Consider the following 22,713-nt stretch of genomic DNA (forward strand, 5'->3'; position numbering starts at 1 on the left):
TACGGGCCTGTTGACGAAATAATTTTCTATGGTGACCACGGGTGGGGATAGACGAGGGAGCAGCGGAAAAGAATCTTTGGTCGGGACAATTTAGGATTTTGAATAAACTGATTAGGTCGAGGTAAGACCGACGAGTAGTCAAAGAAGGCCAACCAAGGGTAGATAGCCTACTGTCTCTGGGTTGATGTTTTAGGATACGCGGTAGTCGAGAGAAGGAACCTTGAATGTTGTCTAGTTGTTGAATGTCGAGAGCTGAGTGAGGGTTCCATATTTGGCTACCAAATTCTAGGACTGGGCGAACGTAGCAGTTATAAATCCGGGTCAGAAACTCAGGGGTGATGCCTGGGAAATTGGCTTTGATAGTGGCTAGTAAACCTTTGGCGCGACCACAAGTCTTTCTCACATGGGAATGAAATTTTAGATTATGATCTATTTGGACACCCAGATCTCGACACTCATTAACACGTTTTATGTTTTGCCCGGAAAGAAAATAAGGGGACGGTGAATCTAGGTCTGAAGGGGTATTTTGTAAAGTTAGGACCAATGATTTAGTTTCGTTAAAGAAAAGACCGTTACGTGTCGACCAAACCTCAAGCTTATGGAGATCAGATTGTAGGGTGAGCACGTCAGTATATGAGTCTATCACGCGGAAGATTTTAAGATCGTCAGCAAATAAACAAAGAGGGGATGTTAGGTCATTGGGCAGATCATTGATGTATATGAGGAATAGTAAGGGGCCTAGGACACTTCCCTGAGGAACGCCACTGGTAACAGGTAAGAAGTCACTCAGGGAATCACTAACCCGGACTGCTTGAGAACGATCAAGAAGATACGATTCTAGCCACCGAAGAATTGTATTTGTAACGCCGTAAGCTTGAAGTTTTGCAAGGAGTCGACGGTGGGGAACAGAGTCAAACGCTTTGGCGATATCGAGATATATTACATCAACGCGTTTGGATTGGTCTAAAGCTTCTAGCCAAGTGAAAAGGGCTGATAGGAGATTAGATTCTACAGACTTGCCATTGAGAAACCCATGTTGGAAATTGCTAAGGCGGGGGTTAAGTTGGGCTAATAGTGAAGAGTATAGACATTTCTCAAAGACTTTGCACACAGCCGACGTCAAACTAATTGGGCGATAATTTATCGCGTCATATTTGCTTCCCTTCCCTTTATATATGGGGGTAACATGAGCTACGCGCCAGTCATACGGAAGGGACCCAGAGGTTAGGGAGGAACAAAGAAGGTAATGTAGGGGAAGACAAAGGCTTGAGGCACAGTTTTTAAGTAGACGGTTGGGGATCCCATCTGGTCCAGAGGCACTTTTAATGTCTAATTTAAGCAGGATCTTACGAATGTCATTAGGGTGCGACCTGAATTCAGGCATCGGAGCTGAAAGACTTTCAGGGAGGTGTTCTAAATACGGATCCGAATTATTAAAATTTTTAACTAGTGTTTGATTGAGGCAGTTCGCCATGGCTAAGTTACAATCTGTTTTGTGACCGTTCGTAAGTTTAATATTTAGGCGAGTTAATTACCTAATTAAATTTTTATCGTGTTCTGATGAAAATTGGAGATTAACCATTTTTTGGTGTCCTCCAAATAATTTCATGGTTTTTAAACAAATTTTTTCTGGTGACGGTTCTCCTTTAAAGATTGAATCCATTTTAATATAATATAATCGATTGTAACACACCTCAAATTAAATTTTCAGGACATTTGGGCCATTAGATCCAAAGATATTGTGCATTAAGTACTTAATGTACAATTATGACATTGGAAATTAATTTTTATTATAATAATTATCCACTCTAAAAGCTTTAATCCTTTTTAATATAATAGAATAGATTGTAACACACATATCATAAAAATCTCAGGACATTTGGACCAGTAGATCTGAAGATATATTCAGTCTTAGCACCGAACCCTTCATTTTCATTTTGAAAATAATTTTTATAAAAAAAGCTATCCACTCTAGAAGCTTGAATCTTCTTTACAATAATAAAACACGTCGAAACACACGTCTCATTAAAATTTTCGATCAATAGGACAGAGAATCTGGCCAAAAAACCTACCTCCTCCCATAGAACTTAATGTTAATTTTCGGTAACTTCAATTTTTTTTTAAAAGTCGCGCTTATACATGTAAACCTGATGTAAACTGAATTCTTTGATCGGGCTTCTATAGGGCGAGAAGCTTGCATCGTGATGCGCGTGATCGAGTGTGCTATGCCCTGTTAGACTACTAGACGGTCACGGGTCTACTCTTAACCCTGTTGGACAGTTAGGGTGATGTGTTAGTTTGTGTTGTAGTGCGGAAGAATTAAACTTATAAATAAAACACAATTATAAACTGTCAGACCACTGAAACGTAATTAAAACGAACAGCTAAACATAAAAGTTAAAACTCCACCGCAATCGCAAACCATACCAATTTAATAGCAAGTTGCAACGATTGGAGAAAAATTTCACTGTAAGCCTTTGCTATGGGAAATAACATTTATGGACTTCAGAAGTTTAAATGACTTTTTTAGAACTTCGAAAATGAATGTTTTTATTTAGAAACACACGTGTTCGTGACAATTTACCTTTGAAAACATTGAAAATTTGAAGAAACGAATTGAACTCTGGCTAAGTTATTAAAAAGCTACCTTAAAAAAGAAAGAACTTTGGATGTTAATGTGCAATCAGCCAGTGTCCTTTTTCCAACTGATGACAAATTATTAGTGAAGTTAAAACAGTCTCCCATCTATAGGAAAATAACATGGGGTGCCATTAGTGTATTTACGTGACAACTGTTATTTAAACCTGTAAACTTTGTATATTTGTTGGTGAAAGCGTTAGAAAACGCTTGGAACTCAGGGAAAAATGAATAATGTTTTGGATGGAACCAACGTTAGTTCGTTGGGCATGGTTTTGGAGACGTTGTCGAAAGCTGCGTCACAGGATACAAGGTTTTTAAGACCAGCGGAAGAAATGCTTAAAAATTGGGAAATTGAACCTGGATTCTACTCAACGTTACTTGTAAGTTATCTTTAAAATATCACATTCTTCGATGGATATTGCTTTTAAATGTCTGGGTTTTGTGAAAATTGCTTTTAAATGTCTGGGTTTTGTGAAAATTGCTTTTAAACGTCAGGGTATTGTGAAAATTGCTTTTAAACGTCAGGGTATTGTGAAAATTGCTTTTAAACGTCAGGGTGTTGTGTAAATTGCTTTTAAATGCTAGGGTGTTGTGTAAATTGCTTTTAAATGCTAGGGTGTTGTGTAAATTGCTTTTAAACGTCAGGGTATTGTGAAAATTGCTTTTAAACGTCAGGGTATTGTGAAAATTGCTTTTAAACGTCAGGGTATTGTGAAAATTGCTTTTAAACGTCAGGGTATTGTGAAAATTGCTTTTAAACGTCAGGGTGTTGTGAAAATTGCTTTTAAACGTCAGGGTGTTGTGTAAATTGCTTTTAAATGCTAGGGTGTTGTGTAAATTGCTTTTAAATGCTAGGGTGTTGTGTAAATTGCTTTTAAACGTCAGGGTGTTGTGTAAATTGCTTTTAAACGTCAGGGTATTGTGAAAATTGCTTTTAAACGTCAGGGTATTGTGAAAATTGCTTTTAAACGTCAGGGTATTGTGAAAATTGCTTTTAAACGTCAGGGTATTGTGAAAATTGCTTTTAAACGTCAGGGTGTTGTGTAAATTGCTTTTAAATGCTAGGGTATTGTGAAAATTGCTTTTAAACGTCAGGGTATTGTGAAAATTGCTTTTAAACGTCAGGGTATTGTGAAAATTGCTTTTAAACGTCAGGGTATTGTGAAAATTGCTTTTAAACGTCAGGGTATTGTGAAAATTGCTTTTAAACGTCAGGGTGTTGTGTAAATTGCTTTTAAACGTCAGGGTATTGTGAAAATTGCTTTTAAACGTCAGGGTATTGTGAAAATTGCTTTTAAACGTCAGGGTATTGTGAAAATTGCTTTTAAACGTCAGGGTATTGTGAAAATTGCTTTTAAACGTCAGGGTGTTGTGAAAATTGCTTTTAAACGTCAGGGTGTTGTGTAAATTGCTTTTAAATGCTAGGGTGTTGTGTAAATTGCTTTTAAATGCTAGGGTGTTGTGTAAATTGCTTTTAAACGTCAGGGTGTTGTGTAAATTGCTTTTAAACGTCAGGGTATTGTGAAAATTGCTTTTAAACGTCAGGGTATTGTGAAAATTGCTTTTAAACGTCAGGGTGTTGTGTAAATTGCTTTTAAATGCTAGGGTGTTGTGTAAATTGCTTTTAAACGTCAGGGTATTCTCAAAATTGCTATTAAACGTCAGGGTGTTCTCAAAATTGCTATTAAACGTCAGGGTGTTCTCAAAATTGCTATTAAACGTCAGGGTGTTGTGAAAATTGCTTCCAGTTTTATTGCACACTGTTTTATTCTAATTCTAGACTATTTTCTTCAACCACGAAATTGACCGCAACGTTAGATGGCTTGCAGTTCTGTATTTCAAAAATGGTGTCGAAAGATACTGGAGAAGAAACGCTCCCAAGTAATTTTAAAGGGAAAATGAACTAAGCTATAGTTTTAATGGATTTAGTTCATTATCCTTTTCAACTGAAACACTAAATTTTTTCCACATTTTTTGTTGATCTTAAAATAATTTGTTTATACATAGTGTTCAAAATATTGTGGTAGGACCTAAGTACAGGGCCTCAGTTTTCATGTTATTATCAGTGTGTTTTATTGATGACCCTTTAAATTTAACCTAAGACCATTAAACACACATTTACCAGGGTTCATACAAACCTGGAAAAATCAAGGAAATAAATAGTTGACAAAAAACTCAGGGAAATTATCGAATTTTTTGTAAAATTCAGGGAAATTTGCGTCAAACAACAGGGGCCGAGTAATTAAGCAAAATATTTATAAACATTCCCTCCATAGGATTAACATTACACTGTACTTTGGAGGCTCATAACTCTGGTTCTACTAGAGATACGGGGATGTCCTTTGATTATGTAATAGTCATATTCCCCCCCCCTCTCCTTCGTTAACATTTTCTCCATAGGATACTCCATATACGGGAAAAACCTGGAAAATTCAGGGAAGTATATGGGGAAAAACCTGGAAATCTCAGGGAAATTTGTTTTCCAAACGTTGTATGAACCCTGATTTACTGGAATGTAGATAGGACGCGTGGTTCTTTTAGGGTAGCGCCACGTCGCGACCAATATTGAAACTTTAACCATGGATGAAGGATGCGCGTGAAAAACATTCTTCGCTCTATAGGATATGCAACTCCCTATACTAAAAAGTAAACAAGTCGATACTAGCGCCGCCTGGCTACTAGCGCAGGAAACCCTCTCGTGAAAAATAAAATGTAACTGGACATAAAAAAAACCCACCGTTTTGCTTCTAGCAGACGACGCGAAGAAAAAAAATCAACCGTAGCGCTTGTTTTTTCTTATGTCCAGTACCAAAAACGGATTTATGGGATCCCATAAATCCGTTTTTGCCAGTACTTTTTATTTTTCACGCGAGGGTTTGCAGCGCTGGTAGCCAGACGGCGCTAGTATCGACTTGTCTACTTTTTAGTATAGGGATTGCACATCCTATAGAGCGACGAATGTTATTCACGCGCATCCTTCATCCCTGCTTTAACCAATCAAACCAAAACAGGCGCGTGATATAGCAGACGAGATTAGGCATTAGCTCGAAAGTCGATGTAATGGTTAGAACTAGGTTTGATGCAGGGCTTCCATCAAAGTTTAACGCTATTGCGGCTTTTCATGTCATTTAATGTGAATCAATCGCTTTATATACCTTTAATTTCCAAAAACTGTTAAAGAGGCATACGCTAGAATTCAAAGTCAACAATATGTTTAAAAGGATTTTAGGAATAAAGTTTCATAAAACGACTTAACTAATATTAAGCTAAATTACTGCCGATTAAAATAATTAATATCAATTATATTTATTTAATTATTTAAAGTGTTAGTGACATAATTTTCGTCATCCACAAACTTAATATACGAAAAAAATCCTTGAAAAATCTAGTTAATTATGATATGTTTACTTTTTTATTTGGTTTCGTAGCAATTTATAAAATTGCAATCAAAGTAGAGTATTTGGAAAAGGCCTAGTTAAAATTTTGTTTCGTTTGATGACGTAGTAAGGAGAAATTTTCTCTCTAGATGTCGCGTGACGCCTGTTAGTGTCTCCGCGCGCGCCGCGTTAAGCCTATTTTATTCAGATTCGCGCGGCATTAGTATACTCGGGAGTCTCGGGCGCGCGCGCTTGGCGTTTCCGCGAGATGCCGTGAGTGACGTAGCAACGAGAAAACCCGCCAAAAATCTTCTCCGCAAATTTGCTTTTTGCCCCCCAAATTTCAAGTTTTCAAAGTGTTTTTTCCGTGTTTTCCTTCATATTTAAATATTAATCAAGCATATTTTTGGAATCAGAATAGTTTAAACTCTCAAAAAAGTAAGGTTTTCTTTAGATTTGAGATAATTTTTAAATCACGTCGCTATTCCTTTAAGAAAAACCTCTTAATTGCGTCTCGACTCGGAGAGGTTTATTTTGGTTTCCCAACTTGTTCCCCCCTAAACCCGTTTCTATGTATTTGATTTTAAAGGCAGGGTGAAGTTTGAGATTTTTAATTTTGCGTTTAGTGCAATTTCCGAAGAAGAGAAGAAAGTTATCAGGGAAAGATTGATATCAAATTTTGGAGAACCAGTCAATCAGGTCAGAAAATATGCAATCTCTTTGACATATTTAATCTAAAATTTCAAGATTTATGAGTGTTCTGCTTTTATTGAAATTTATTGCAATAAATAAATAAATTGTACTTTTTTCAGGGATAGATTTAATTTTAGAAGTAGGAATGGAGAATTAACGGTTAGTATTTACTTCAGTTATTCCGACTCATAGACCACCCAGTATAGAGCCCCTCCCTCCAACACGTAACGAAAAGTTTAAATTATCTTATAGTCTCACTTCAACTACGTTTTGTTGACGTTGCTAAAGGGGACGGCGAAAAATACGTCATTCCTTTTTACCTCTGTCGCTATGACCCACCTCTTCTTTCATACCCCTCCGTTCCGTAGAAGGGGGTCCGGGACTTTGACGCGCGCCCAGATTACTCTGTTCTCCATTCCTCCTTCTAAAATTAAATCTATCCCTAGTTTTTTTTATATTAAAGAAAGTAGGCCTGTTTAGAAATTTTAAAGATTTTTTAATTATAGGTGGCGTGCTATTTTACGAATTTTTTTAAAGAAATTTTACGAATTTTTGAAGAAATTTCGCGAAATGTTTTAAAGAAATTTCGCGAGTTTTTTAAAGAAATTTCATAAATTCCCTTGAAGAAATTTCATAAATTCCCTTGAAGAAATTTTTTAAATTATTTTAAAATCATTTATTAATTAGTGTATTTTATGAATTATGTTTTCTGATAAAACTAATAAATAATATATTTGTTATTATAGTTGGCAGTTCAGCTTTCAGTTCTTATTTCGAAAGTTGCGAGGTTTGATTGTCCCAAAGAATGGCCTGAACTGATTCCCACTCTCTTACAAGCGGTCAGAAACGACAATGACCTCTATCAACAAAGGACACTCTTAGTCTTGCAACACGTCATCAAAGCTCTTTCTTCCAAAAGATTAGCTGGAGATCGAAGAGTCTTCCACGAGGTAATTTATTCTCTTTTAAGTAGGGGTGTGAGAATACCACTTTTTGGGTATCAAACCGGTTACCGAATACCACGGCAGGGTTCATACAAACCTGGAAAAATCAGGGAAATAAATAGTTGACAAAAACCTCGGGGAAAACTCGGGGAAATTTAGAATTTTAAGTAAAAATCAGGGAAATTTACGTCAAACAGGGGTCGAGTAATTAAGCTAAATGTTCATGAACATTCCTTCCATAGGATTAACATTACACTATATTTGGAAGCTGATAACTCTGGTTCTACTAGAGATACGGGGATGTCCTTTGAGTATGTAATAGTCCTATTGCCCCCCCTCCTTCGTTAAAATTTGCTCCATAGGATACTCCATATACGGGAAAAACCTGGAAAATTCAGGGAGGTATATGGGGAAAAACCTGGAAATCTCAAGGAAATTTGTTTTCAAAAAGTTGTATGAACCCTGCACGGACTGTTATCGCGCATGTCAACTAAAGCGTTTTGTAGTGGTATAGCCTACTTGATCATGCGCTGATAAACGCATGATCGAGTGGCCTATGGTACTGAAAGACGTCGTGTTTCGTTTTTTGTAGCTTGCTTTAGTTGACCCAAGGATTATTTAAAAACATTTTAAATAATCCTTGGTTGACCCCTCGCGAAGAAGAAATGAACTAGCCAGACAAAAATTAGAATATAGTGGCGTAGGTTTGTTTAAAGGGTATGAGAAGCTTCGTTTGAACTAAAAAACCTCTGATTTATATAACAAAAGATAGAATTAATTTCCGTCAATTCAAAAATATCAAGCTTTTAATTCTCCCATTTCTGCTGCTTATTTGGCCGCAATATGCATTTTTGAAAATGCTACATTTGAAATTATATCAAATCTACTTTTTACGAGAGGCTAAAAAGTTACCCGTAGGCTGACGTCACAGATATATTTTTCCCCTTAGAGATGGTGCCACTCTCCCCGCTATCAGACCATCCAGAGTTTAGACTGGCGAGATGCTCGAGACGCCTATAGGATTCCCGCGCTTTTTTTCCCACGTCATAGTGATGTCATAAAACGGGCGAACAAGCTCGACAAGAGTTACATCGAAACTGAGTTTTCGTGATTTTTCAATGGATTAATTTAAAAAGTAGAAACTTTGCCTCAATTATATTAAAAACTTGATATTTTGAAAGTAGAGACTCGAAAGTGTAACATAATACCACTTTCGTGTTAAAATATGATATGAAATTGTAAATTCGCATTCCTTTTAAACTAAACCTCAGCTCTAAAATAAGTTGCCCACGGCCAAAGAAACTTTAAATTAATGTTAATTAAAAGTTATTAAAACACATAGTTTTAATTTCAAATTTTCTATAGCTAACCAGCAACATTTTCAACTACATTTTAAATCTATGGAATACATACACAAAAGATTTCTTAGAACACATGAGATTGGAGCAGTTTGACGTCGGAGTTCTTCTTGAAAAATCTCACCTATCTCTTAAAGGTACAGTGCAACTATTATTTATTATTTATTAAAAAGTAATATGTGAAATCGAAGGGAAAATGAAATGGTTATATAATTTTGTATTCGTGTTCGATTCATCGAAATTAGCCTTTAAAGAGAGGGTGAAGTGGAAAATTAAGTGATTTTTTATCAATTCTTCTGCTAATTATAAGACCATTCTGCATAATGAAACATCCGGGAAATACAGTCTCCGAATGATTTTAAAATTCAAATTAGGTTCAGATTTTATGGATAATATGAAATAAGGACCTCTGACCAATCGCGTAACGCCCTGCCTTTTTGTAAACAAAATTTCCCTTGCATGTTCTACATCAAATTTTATCTAATCTCATGATAAATTTCACTTGGCATGAAACGTGCCACGAGAATTTTTTTAACAAGAAGGCAGGGCGTTAAAGAATGCGCGTGAGGTTGAAATTTGTTTTGACGCTATAGGATAGGCAACTCCCTATCTCGAACGACAGCTTATTATGTATATACTCCGTTACAGCATCGGTTGTCAGCACGCGCAATGCTAGGTCTCTATGTAACCTAGCTTTGTGCGTGATGACAAGAGACGAAAAACTTCAGGATTTAAAATATCCGTGAGTTTTTTTAGCTCGAGTGCACGGACCTCTAGGCTTTAGTTTCAAATACGTGTAGTAGGCTGTAGGCAATTTCACACGTATTTGAAACGAAAGCCTAGAGGTCCGTGCACTCGAGCTAAAAAAACTCGCGGATATTTTAAGTACTGAAGTTTTTCGTCTCTTGTGAGCACGCACCAAGCTAGGTTACATAGAGAGCTAGCTTTGCGCGTGCTGACAACCGATTCTGTAACGGAGTATATACAGAACAAAGAGGATACACGCCCCAGGAATGGAAAGTGTAGCTTCCTCTAGTGTAAATTTTTGTCTCTCCCCTCCTAGTACACTCCAAAGGCAGGCTCGGTTGACCGAGGTATTTCCGGCTACATTGAAACACCGGAAGTTCCTTGGTCAACCCAACCCCCAGACATACCTTCCATTCCTGGAGCGTATATTTTCTTTGATACAGAATAAGCTGTCATTCGAGAAATGGAGTTGCCCATCCTATAGCGTCCAAAACAAATTTCCTCACGCGCATTCTTTATCCATGTTTAACATAATTTTTCATTCATTTTCAGTGATAAGAAAATTAGTTGTTCACGGATTTAAGGAACCAGGCGAGGTTCAAGATGCCGTGACCTTTTTAAGCCTTGTTTTCCAAATTATTAAGCCATTTTTAGAGTGCAGTAAGTGTTAATTACTTCCTTTCTTATAAAAAATAGTGTTCATTTAACAGAGATTGGCCCCTTCCTGTACCTTTACCCTTAATGTTAAAAATTGGGCCATTATTTTGAAGCCGTTGGTAGCGCCATCTAACAGACGGAAGTTCGAAATTGCGCTGTAGCGGTTCAGCTACTGAGCATGCGTTGCCTACGTTAATCAAGGCCTGTGCGCGGCACCGATTTTTATTTTTCGTTTTCCAATTTAAGTGGTTAAATTCTCTCACCTGAGGCGCTATTAGCTGGACCTAAATAATTTGAAACGTTCATTTAGTCGCGCTTCGAATTTGAAATACTCATTTTCGCGCGCGTTTAGGTCCAGCTCACAATGCCATCTCGCGGTAAAATAGGGAGAAAATAAGTAGTCGCGTTTCTTAAAAGTTGCCCCCCCCCTTTCGAAACTACCGTGCACAGGCCCAATGAGATAGAGTTACAAGTCAAATTGGCTTACCGCGAAACACATTGTTTTTATCAAGCACGTTTATCAAAACATAACAGCGCCATCTGTGAGCCTGTAGCGGAACTAATTACAACTTTTACTCGCTTATTTGCAATCAGGAACATCGTTATGATTTTTATTTCATCTATTTATTAGATTAAAAAGAACTAGAGTTTTTATTATTTAACTTACGTATTTTATTTAACACGTTTAAAATACTATCTTGACAGCTTGTTGCACAGATTATAGCAGCAGACGGTAATAAAAAGTTCTTCGAGTGATTAATAGGTGGCGCCACCCGTATTTGATAAAGATTCATGCTCGACAAAAGGTGTATCGCGAAACGTCGATCTCTAGTAGATCCCACGTTGTGACTCTAGGTTTAATATATATATTCAATCTCATTGCACAGGCCTTGATTAACGTAGGCAACGATTGAGGTTTGTTCTGTCTTATGAAAACAATGTGCACGGTCTCACATCAGGTTTTTTTACATTCGACTTCGGAAAGCGTAATTTTCCTTGGTTTTTTCTTTGTAAAATAGGAAAAAGTTTCCAAGGGCAGAACCAGTTGGCCGAACTTTGTGAAAAATACATAATTCTCTTAACTAAAGTCGTAAGTTGATCTTTAGAAAATTTTTTTAGCGTAAGCCTAGCTATATCAGGGATAGATTTAATTTTAGAAGTAGGAATGGAGAACAGAGTAATGTGGGCGCGCGTACGTCAAAGTCCCGGATACCCTTCCGCGGGACGTGAGGGGGGGGGGTATGAAAGAAGAGGCGGGTCGTAGCGACAGAGGTAAAAAGGAATTACGTCACTATTTTTCGCCGTCCCCGTCAGCAACGTCATCAAAACGTAGATTAAGCGAACCAATAAGATAATTTAAACTTTTCGTTATGTGTTGGAGCTATGAGTCAGACGGAAGTAAATACTAACCGTTCTCCATTCCTGCTTCTAAAATTAAATGTATCCCTGCCTATATACAAAGTGTTACTAAAAAGGGTGATAGGACCTATGTACAATGTACACGAAATTGTGGTACAAAAGCGTGCCGTATAGTTAACGAAATTTTGGTTCAAAGCGTACCAAATAGTTTTTTAAAGGGAGGGTGAAGTTGAAAATCAAGTGATCTTTTTATTGTCGATTCTTCTACTAATTATAAGACCATTCTGCGTAGTGAAACATCCAGGAAATACCAACTCCGAATGATTTTAAAATTCAAATTAGGTTCAGATTTTAAGGATAATTTGAAATAAGGACTGCCGACCAATCGCGTAACGCCCTGCCTTCCTGTTAACAAAATTCCAGTTACACGCTATGCATCTTAATTGCTCCATGATTATCACATCGCGAGCAACTTTTACTAAATCTCGCGATAAATTTCATTTCGGCATGGAGCGTACCACGAGAATTTTGTTAACAGGAAGGCAGGGCGTTACGCGATTGGTCAGAGGTCCTTATTTCAAATTATCCATAAAATCTGAACCTAATTTGAATTTTAAAATTATTCGGAATTGGTATTTCCTGGATGTTTCACTATGCAGAGCATTTCACTACGAGGGGTCGGACGTTTTGGAAAAGGCGTACGGGATTTCGAAATATAAACTGAAATCGCAAAATCCACGAAGAAATCCCGAAATCTTTGGCGAAATCGCGAAATCAAAGAAGAAATCCCGAAATCTTTAGCAAAATCGCGAAATCAAAGAAGAAATCCCGAAATCTTTGGCAAAATCGCGAAATCAAAGAAGAAATCCCGAAATCTTTGGCGAAATCGCGAAATCCACGAAGAAATCCCGAAATCTTTGGCAAAATCGCGAAATCAAAGAAGAAATCCCGAAATTTTTGGCAAAATCGCGAAATCAAAGAAGAAATCCCGAAATCTTTGGCAAAATCGCGAAATCAAAGAAGAAATCCCGAAATCTTTAGCAAAATCGCGAAATCAAAGAAGAAATCCCGAAATCTTTGGCAAAATCGCGAAATCAAAGAAGAAATCCCGAAATCTTTGGCGAAATCGCGAAATCCACGAAGAAATCCCGAAATCTTTGGCAAAATCGCGAAATCAAAGAAGAAATCCCGAAATTTTTGGCAAAATCGCGAAACCAGAAAAGAAATCATGAAATCTCGAAATCTATCTTGAAATAACGAAATCCCGTACGCTTTTTTGGGGGGGGGGAATGTTGGACCCCTGGCATCTACGTCATTTCATGACAAGCTCCAGTTTGTATTTTGTAACCAGTGACAACCTTATGGAACACACCTTATGAAGTTTTGGTTTTAGTAGAAGTAAGATAAGGGACTAGAAGTATAGAGTAAACCAAATTGTTCACTTGGCGAAAGTGAATATTCTTGATAAGACACCAACGGTTGGCCCTCTGGTAGCGGTTTCTAAATTTTCCCTCCAAAACGTGAGACGCTCACGGCGGTAGACGGCCGAACTAGATTCAAGCAGCCGCGTCCGTGTTCCGCGGCTTTATGTTGAGGGGAAGGGGGTAGGAAATGTTTTTGGAACTCGACCAATTTCTCTCTAGTGTAGGCGCGATGGAAGCAGCATAAAATCCTCAAATTTGTTCACTAGTGACAGGATCTACTACCAATGCTAGAGCTCTTTACTTCTAGTCCCTTATCCTACTTCCTACTTCTGGTTTTAGCCATATCTTACAAGAGTTTTAATTAAAATAATTTATTCTCCAAATGATTTTTAGCTTCACGACGTTTTGGAAGTTCACCCTTTCTCTTACGTTCCTTTCATCAAACCGACGCTAGAATGTTCGGTCACCTTATGTTTCACTGAAAGTGGAAACGGATTATTATTCGAACGTTTTATAGTTCAATGCTTCAATCTGATCAAAGCGGTATTGCTCTGCGCTGAATACAGAATCGCCAAACAACCCGAAGGTAAATCAAGTTAAAAGTTAAATTTATATATAATAATAAGTATTAGTAGACACAAAAGTACATAGATATAAAAACAAAAAGTACGCTTCGTTTGAGCTCAGACTGCACCTAACCGGGCATGGATGGGCAAAGCCATGTTAAACCCTCGTTAGCAAATGGCAATGCGTAGCACGCGCCCTCACGCGTCTAACGACCGCCGCAATTTATCGCCAAATGTCCCGTAAAGAAAAATTCCTCTTCTGTAGTGGTTCGGGATATTTTTTAGCCAAGGCTTAATGTTAAACTGACTTTATAAACAATACCAGAGTGATATTTACAAAAACTAACTTGATAGATCGTTTATGAATCTTTATTACGAGGGAGAGATAGACTAAAATAAATAAATAATGAAATTCAACTCATTTTTGTAATTTAGTCAGATTTTCTGCCCATATCGGTGACTGGAGACCTCCACTCCTCAAAAAACAAAATGGCGCGAATTTTACTAGGGTTTGGTGGAAAAACTTCCAGCATCCGCCGCCACAGCGCTAGTGTCAGTCGTTGCTCTAAGCAAACCTAGCTCCCTATTCACTTACCTGTCCATGGGTTAGGTGCAGTCTAAGCTCTCAGAATAGTGTCGCCCCCATCTGCGTATTGTTACTTTCCCGTCCGTGAATAGGCTCATAAAGTAGCAGTACCAAAAATTATCGTTTGGATCGCCAGTATCATGTACTACTTTCTATAAACCTATGACGTCAAGGAGCTCTTCCCCGATTGGTTAGTTGCTGTAGGCGGTTGAGCGGAGGGTAGTTTACTTCTCAGTTTACATGTCGTCTGCAGTCAGTTTTTGTTTTTATATCTATACACTTTTGGTATTAGTAGACCCTTTTCAAAAGTCGCGGGTCTGGTGTTTGGCCACCTTGTTTCGTGCGGTATGTGGATCCAAAGATATGATTTCAAAATTAAGTACTTGGGTGGTAACTTTGGAGCCCTCCCTGTTTAACGTCTCTGGATCTACCACGGAGCTGTATTGTAGAAGGAGTAGAGACTCGTAGCTTCCCCTCTATTAAAAAAAGCTAGACCTTATTTGTCCATAAAAAGGGGGTATGAATTTTGACCCTCCCTCCAAACCTAGGCGAGCCCATGTAAACAATAAAGATGGCCGCGAGCTACGAACGTTCAGGAGGGTTAAGCCTCGGTTTTTTGTGTATTGAGTCCGGGTGACGGGAGTTTCTCAAGCGTTTGCAAATCTTATTCAAATTTTTATTTTTATTTTTATTTTTACTATTATTTCTATTTATATTAACTATAATATGGAAAATATTCAAAGAATTAAGTCGGGAAAGAAGAAAACGACGCCTTCTTTAAAACACGTGACGTCAGAGATTGTTTACATTGGCTCGGTATGCGCGAAAATTGTGCGCGGAGCACTAGTACGCTTATGTCTAGGCCCTAGAGGCCTAGTCTCTACTCCTTCTACAATACAGCTCCGTGGATCTACATACCGGATTTACCTTCTCAACCATTTATCAGGTCGACTGTACTTCGCCCCCTCCCATTTGAAAACGGTCTATTGGGATATTTTATGAAATAGGGAGCTAACAGTTCTGACCCTGAAACGTCACACCCTTCTATCTCTTACTGGAGTTTCATCCCCTCTAACGGTTGGGAACGGTATTCTACGCGCAAAAAAATGCCAACCAGAGGGGGCTGCAGACGTCAGACTATCTCTTCCCCCTAGCCAGTTGTTAGCTCCCTATTAGACGTAATTTAAACTGTTTAGGGGCGTGTAAAGTAATATTTTGCAAAGTTAAAACATAGTTCTTTGTTAATCTTTCTCTACGTAAGCTTCTGATGGGAGGACTTGTTCTAAACGACATTACGCTAATGATCTGGGTATAATTTAAAAATATATATTTTTATGTATAGTCTTTAGCCCCATTTGCATTTAATTTACGTTTCAATTAAAGGGAATGACAAGCTTCGTTTGAAATAAAAATCCTGGTCTGATTTAAATAACAAAAGAAAGAATTAATTTCTGTGAATTCAAAAATATCAAGCTTTTAATTCTCCCGTTTCTGGTTGTTATTTGGCCGCAATATGCATTTGAAAATGCTGCATAAATTTGAAATCCTCTTTTTATGAAAAGCTAAAACGTTTCCTGTTGGGTGACGTCACATATATATTTTTCACTCGAGATGGCGCCACTCTCTCCGCTATCAGACCATCCAGAGTTTAGACTGGCGAGAAGCTCCAGACGCGTATAGGATTCCCGCGCTTTTTTTTTCCCTGACGTCTTAGTGATGTCATCAAACGGGCGAACAGTTTTCTATATATCGAAACTGAGTTTTCGTGATTTTTCAATGGATTTTAAAAAATATGAACTTTGGTTCAACTATATTAAAAACTTGATATTTTGAAAGTAGAGACTCGAAAGTGTAACATAATACCACTTTCGTGCTAAAAAATGATATGAAATTGTAAATTCGCATTCCCTTTAACGTTGCATGGGGCTTTAGTAAAATCAGCTGATTTCGATATACACTGCACCATAAGTTTATAAGACATGTTCCTTCCATAAGTATGACACTACCTATACTATGTAATGCTAGAGACTTACAGCTCGAGCTAGTTCAAGAATTGAAGTGCTACACTCGGTTTTGCAGTCAATCTTCCTATTTAGTCTGTACTAAGCCTTTGACAGCGCCTCACCAGGCGTCGCTTTACGAGAATCTATGACCTACGTCACTTCATGACAAGCTCTCGGTTACCAGTGACAAACTAATGGAACATACTTTATGAACTTGGTCTCTCTTGAAAAAAAAATGTGGCTGAAACTGACTCGTTAAAAAAAATCTGGCTGATAGGAGTAGCGTCGTTTGTGCATGACGTCTAAAATGCTTTTAATTCAACTGTGATAAAAAATGCGTTTGTGACTTTGGAAAAAAAGCGCAAAATGTGAAAGGATGCTTTAAAAGTTATGTTTTGGTGAAATTTCAACGTCTAAAAATTGCGATGACGGCGTAATTTTGAGCTTGTCTATTAGATGGCATTGCAATTGATCTCAAAATAATGCGTTATCATTTTTATTTACACTTTACTTGCCCTTTATTTCACGCAGGTGCAGTAAATCGTCTCTTCTTTTTTTATTCCAATTGTTTTAATTTTCTTTGCTTCATTTTGTTTTCATTGTTTTATTATTTTAAATGAAACATTAGTTAATCACTTCAGCTTCTGTATTTTAATTGGATACCTAACTTTATTGTAATTTATTTTAATAGTTTAATTTGCAATTTTTTATATTGTAATTTTTAATTCACACTTTACAGTCCCTTTATTTCCTATATTTTCTTTTTAAAGGGATTGTAAACCGTTTTATTTTTTTTTTATTTTTTTTTTTATTTTTTTTTTTTGAATAACTTAAATTTTTATTAGTTACTGTCTTAACTTTTAAGGCCCGCTCGATTTTCCCTTTATTTATTTCTATTGCTTTACAGTCCCTTTATTTTCTATATTTTCTATATTTTCTATTTAAAGGGATTGTAAACCGTTTTATTTTTATTTATTTATTTTTTTGAATAACTTAAATTTTATTAGTTACTGTTGTAACTTTTAAGACCCGCTCTATTTTCCCTTTATTTCTATTGTTCTTTAATTAAGGGACGATGAATCGTTCATTATTAACTTTTAAATTCACACTTTACAGTCCCTTTATTTCCAATTTTCTTTTTAAAGGGATTGTAAACCGTTTTATTTTATTTTATTTTTTTTTGAATAACTATTAGTTACTGTTGTAACTTTTTTAAGGCCCGCTCTATTTTCCCTTTATTTCTAATGTTCTTTAATTAAGGGACAATGAATCGTTTATTATTAATTTTTTTTAATTGCATTAAATGTTTCATTAAACTTTAATTAATTGGTAGGTGTGGTAGCCCGTTACCTAGCGGAAGAATCTAAAGAGCAAGCGACATTAGAAGCGTGTAAAACAAAACAGGAATTCTTCAATCACGATACATTGGTTGGAATTTGCCGTAGACTCTTAACGCATTATTTTCTACTAACAGAAGAAGATCTCAATTGTTGGGATACCTCCCCAGAAGATTTTGGTATGAAAACACTTTTTTACTTTTTAAAAAAGCATGGTCCTATATTTTCCTATAAAAACACATTTTTTTCTCCTATAAAATCCTATTATTCCGGAAAAAAATCCCATTTTTCCTGTAAGAAATTGAAATTTCTGACTGGGCTCCCTGGGGTCGTGGACTTTGACGCGCGCCCAAATTACCCTGTTCTCTATTCCCGCTTCTAAAATTACATGGATCCCTGCTTAAACTGAGCTTTACTGAAAACAGTCACTAGTCTGCTACTACGGACTTTCTCGTGACGTCACGCCCTCCTATGTCTTACCTCGGTTTTGGCGACCATATTGGAAGTCGTCAGCTCAGGCCCTACAATTTAGACTACCAATATTGACGTCACGTCCCCGTAGCTCCTCCCCTCTCAGTAGCACTCTCTTGAATTATACTTAACTAATTTTTCAAATTTAATTTCAGCTGTCGATGAAGGTGGTGAAGCGTGGAAATTTAGTCTGAAGGTAAAGTATTATTATTTAAAGTGAATAAATTAGTATTAAAGCGAATAAATTAGTATTAAAGCGAATAAATTAGTATTAAAGCGAGAATAAATTAGTATTAAAGCGAGAATAAATAGTATTAAAGCGAGAATAAATTAGTATTAAAGCGAGAATAAATTAGTATTAAAGCGAGAATAAATTAGTATTAAAGCGAGAATAAATTAGTATTAAAGCGAGAATAAATTAGTATTAAAGCGAGAATAAATTAGCATTAAAGCGAGAATAAATTAGCATTAAAGCGAGAATAAATTAGCATTAAAGCGAGAATAAATTAGCATTAAAGCGAGAATAAATTAGCATTAAAGCGAGAATAAATTAGCATTAAAGCGAGAATAAATTAGCATTAAAGCGAGAATAAATTAGCATTAAAGCGAGAATAAATTAGCATTAAAGCGAGAATAAATTAGCATTAAAGCGAGAATAAATTAGCATTAAAGCGAGAATAAATTAGCATTAAAGCGAGAATAAATTAGCATTAAAGCGAGAATAAATTAGCATTAAAGCGAGAATAAATTAGCATTAAAGCGAGAATAAATTAGCATTAAAGCGAGAATAAATTAGCATTAAAGCGAGAATAAATTAGCATTAAAGCGAGAATAAATTAGCATTAAAGCGAGAATAAATTAGCATTAAAGCGAGAATAAATTAGCATTAAAGCGAGAATAAATTAGCATTAAAGCGAGAATAAATTAGCATTAAAGCGAGAATAAATTAGCATTAAAGCGAGAATAAATTAGCATTAAAGCGAGAATAAATTAGCATTAAAGCGAGAATAAATTAGCATTAAAGCGAGAATAAATTAGCATTAAAGCGAGAATAAATTAGCATTAAAGCGAGAATAAATTGGCATTAAAGCGAGAATAAATTGGTATTAAAGCGAATATGAATTGGTATTAAAGCGAATATGAATTGGTATTAAAGCGAATATGAATTGGTATTAAAGCGAATATGAATTGGTATTAAAGCGAATATGAATTGGTATTAAAGCGAATATGAATTGGTATTAAAGCGAATATGAATTGGTATTAAAGCGAATATGAATTAAATTTAAAGCATTGGATTTAAGGCAAGAATATAAAATTTTAAAGGCTTTTTCATGAAATTAACATAAGTTAATAGGTTAAAAATTGTATTTTATGGGATATTTTTTGAAATTATTGGTGAATATTTGTTAGTTCCAAAATTTAGAAGAAGAAAAATTAAGAAGCTAGTATTGGGAATTTAGCCCTCAAACAAATGTTATAATTAAATCTAATTAACTTAATGATTTTTTTTATATTATAGCCATGCACTGAAGTTCTGTTCATGGCTTTGTTTCATGAATTTCGCCAAATAATCACTCCAGTCATTTTAGAAATGGTACAAAACGTTCAAAACATGGGACCAACGCAGAATTTAGAAGCTATACTCTACAAAGACGCTGGTAAGCATAGAGATGTAAAAATACCGTATCTTAAAAATAACTGTAATATACTGGGCAGAAGTAAGATAAGAGACTAGAAGTATCGTGTTCACCAAATTCTTCACTTGGCGAAAGTGAATATTCTTGATAAGACACCAACGGTTGGCCCTCTGGTAGCGGTTTCTAAATTTTCCCTCCAAAACGTGAGACGCTCGCGGCGGTAGACGGCCGAACTAGATCCAAGCACCCGCTTCGTCCGTGTTCCGCGACTTTAGGTTGAGGGGAAGGGGGTTGGAAACATTTTTTGGAACTCCAATTTTTTTTCTCTCTAGTGTGATGGGAGCGGCATAAAATCCTCAAATTTGTTCACTAGTTCTAGGATCTATTACCAATGCTCGAGCCCTTTACTTCTAGTCCCTTGTCTTACTTCTGACTGGGTAAATTTAGTTACATTTTTTCCAAAGTTTTGAAATACCGACAAAATGGTAGCATATTAACATTATTATATAAAATTAGCTTTCCCCATTGTCAAATTATTGTGCGCCTGTGTAGACTTCATTACGAGGGGTCCGACATTCCCAAAACAAAACGTACAGGATTTCACGATTTCGCCAAAACATTTGAGATCACCAAAAAATATTTCGTGATTTTATGATTTTGCCAAAACATTCTGGATTTCTGCTTGGATTTCGCGATTTCGACAAAGATTTCGGGATCTCTTCTATGATTTCGGGATCTCTTCTATGATTTCGCCAAAGATTTCGGGATTTCATCTTTGATTTCGCGATTTCGACAAAGATTTCGGGATTTCTTCTTTGATTTCGCGATTCGACAAAGATTTCACGATTTCAACAAAGATTTCGGGATTTCTTCTTTGATTTCGCGATTCGACAAAGATTTCACGATTTCAACAAAGATTTCTTCTTTGATTTCGCGAACGATTTCGGGATTTCTTCTTTGATTTCGCGATTTTGCCAAAGATTTCGGGATTTCTTCTTTGATTTCGCGATTTCGACAAAGATTTCGGGATTTATTCTTTGATTTCGCGATTTTGACAAAGATTTCGGGATCTCTTCTATGATTTCGTGATTTCGCCAAAGATTTCGGGATTTCATCTTTGATTTCGTGATTTCGACAAAGATTTCGGGATTTCTTCTTTGATTTCGCGATTTCGACAAAGATTTCGGGATTTCTAATTTGATTTCGCGATTTCGACAAAGATTTCGGGATTTCTTCTTTGATTTCGCGATTTTGCCAAAGATTTCGGGATTTCTTCTTTGATTTCGCGATTTTGCCAAAGATTTCGCGATTTCTTCTTTGATTTCGCGATTTCGACAAAGATTTCGGGATTTCTTCTTTGATTTAGCAATTTTGCCAGAGATTTCGGGATTTCTTCTTTGATTTAGCAATTTTGCCAGAGATTTCGTGATTTCTTCCTGGATTTCGCGATTTCGCCAAAGATTTCGGGATCTCTTTAATTTCGCGGTTTTGCCGAAAATTTCGGGATCTCTTTGATTTCGCGGTTTTGCCGAAAATTTCGGGATCTCTTTGATTTCGCGGTTTTGCCAAAAATTTCGGGATCTCTTCTTTGATTTCGCGATCTTGCGAAAGATTTCGGGATTTCTTCTTTGATTTCGCGATTTTGCCAAAGATTTCAGGATTTCTCCTTTGATTTCGCGATTTCGACAAAGATTTCGGGATCTCTTTGATTGCGCGATCTCTTCTTCGATTTCGCGATTTCGACAAAGATTTCGGGATCTCTTTGATTGCGCGATTTCTTCTTTGATTTCGCGGTTTTGCCAAAAATTTGGCGATCTCTTCTTTGATTTCGCGGTTTTGCCAAAAATTTGGCGATCTCTTCTTTGATTTCGCGGTTTTGCCAAAAATTTGGCGATCTCTTCTTTGATTTCGCGATTTTGCGAAAGATTTCGGGATTTCTTCTTTGATTTCGCGATTTCGACAAAGATTTCGGGATTTATTCTTTGATTTCGCGATTTTTACAAAGATTTCGGGATTTCTATTTTGATTTCGCGATTTTGACAAATTTTTCGGGATTTCTTCTTTGATTTCGCGATTTCGACAAAGATATCGGGATTTCTTCTTTGATTTCGCGATTTTGCCAAAGATTTCGTGATTTCTTCTTTGATTTCGCGATTTCGACAAAGATTTCGGGATTTCTTCTTTGATTTCGCGATTCCGCCAAAAATTTCGGGACCTCGATTTTAAAGATTTCGGGATTTCTTCGATTTCGCCAAAGATTTTGGGAGTTCTTCGATTGTGCCAAAGATTTCGGGATTTCTTCTTTGATTTCGCGATTTCGACAAAGATTTCCTCTTTTATATCGCGATTTCGACAAAAATCTCTTCTTTGATTTTGTGATTTTGCCAAAGATTTCGTCGTGATTTTATGTGAAAGATATCGCCGTTTTATAGTTTCTAGAAAACCAATTCCCCCTAATCTTAAAAAATTTAGAAGTAATGAGTTTTTTCTCTTTTTTTTTCTTTTCCAGTTTACAATGCAGTTGGTCTAACAGCTTTTCAACTATTAGGAGATATAGACTTTGACAATTGGTTCACGCAATCTCTGATACCCGAACTGAAGAATAAAGATTTGAGGCACAGGATTATAAGACGAAGGATTATTTGGTTAGCTGGTCAATGGATAGAGGTCAAATTGTCACCCAAAAATCGACCTTTGTTCTACGAAGCCGTTTTGGAACTCTTGGATCCCCAAGAAGATTTAGTAGTCAAATTAACGGCTGCTAATTCATTAAAAGAAGATATCCTTTTTAGATAAGGGTGGTGGTACCACCTAACCCATGGGCAGGCAAAGCCTTGTTGAACCCACGTTAACAAATAGTAATGCGTAGCTAGCGCCCTCACGCGTCTACCGACACAAATTTATCCCCAAATGT

General features: G+C 36.5%; 1 protein-coding gene across 4 annotated transcripts in view; it reads left to right on the forward strand.

Annotated features, from left to right (window-relative positions):
- The first annotated feature begins 2,260 nt into the window (after window positions 1-2,260).
- The window catches only part of Impbeta11 (importin beta11), a 39,903-nt gene continuing 19,450 nt past the window's right edge, over window positions 2,261-22,713 (forward strand). The window contains exons 1-13 of one of the 4 annotated variants that reach the window (XM_089842491.1): window positions 2,262-2,469; window positions 2,559-3,020; window positions 4,421-4,521; window positions 6,644-6,716; window positions 7,457-7,660; window positions 9,020-9,149; window positions 10,312-10,419; window positions 11,436-11,506; window positions 13,593-13,785; window positions 17,688-17,870; window positions 18,318-18,358; window positions 19,682-19,820; window positions 22,309-22,578. In XM_089842491.1, coding sequence (XP_089698617.1) covers window positions 2,865-3,020; window positions 4,421-4,521; window positions 6,644-6,716; window positions 7,457-7,660; window positions 9,020-9,149; window positions 10,312-10,419; window positions 11,436-11,506; window positions 13,593-13,785; window positions 17,688-17,870; window positions 18,318-18,358; window positions 19,682-19,820; window positions 22,309-22,578 — 1,669 coding nt within the window. In that variant the 5' untranslated portion in view covers window positions 2,262-2,469; window positions 2,559-2,864. Of the gene's footprint in view, window positions 3,021-4,420; window positions 4,522-6,643; window positions 6,717-7,456; window positions 7,661-9,019; window positions 9,150-10,311; window positions 10,420-11,435; window positions 11,507-13,592; window positions 13,786-17,687; window positions 17,871-18,317; window positions 18,359-19,681; window positions 19,821-22,308; window positions 22,579-22,713 lie in introns of all 4 variants that reach the window. The other 3 variants (XM_089842490.1, XM_089842493.1, XM_089842492.1) reach the window with 3 other exon arrangements.

Source organism: Phalangium opilio, unplaced genomic scaffold (assembly GCF_054372755.1).
Source record: "Phalangium opilio isolate 3A_F unplaced genomic scaffold, DU_Popi_V2 ptg000070l_1, whole genome shotgun sequence".
Lineage (NCBI taxonomy): Eukaryota > Metazoa > Arthropoda > Arachnida > Opiliones > Phalangiidae > Phalangium > Phalangium opilio.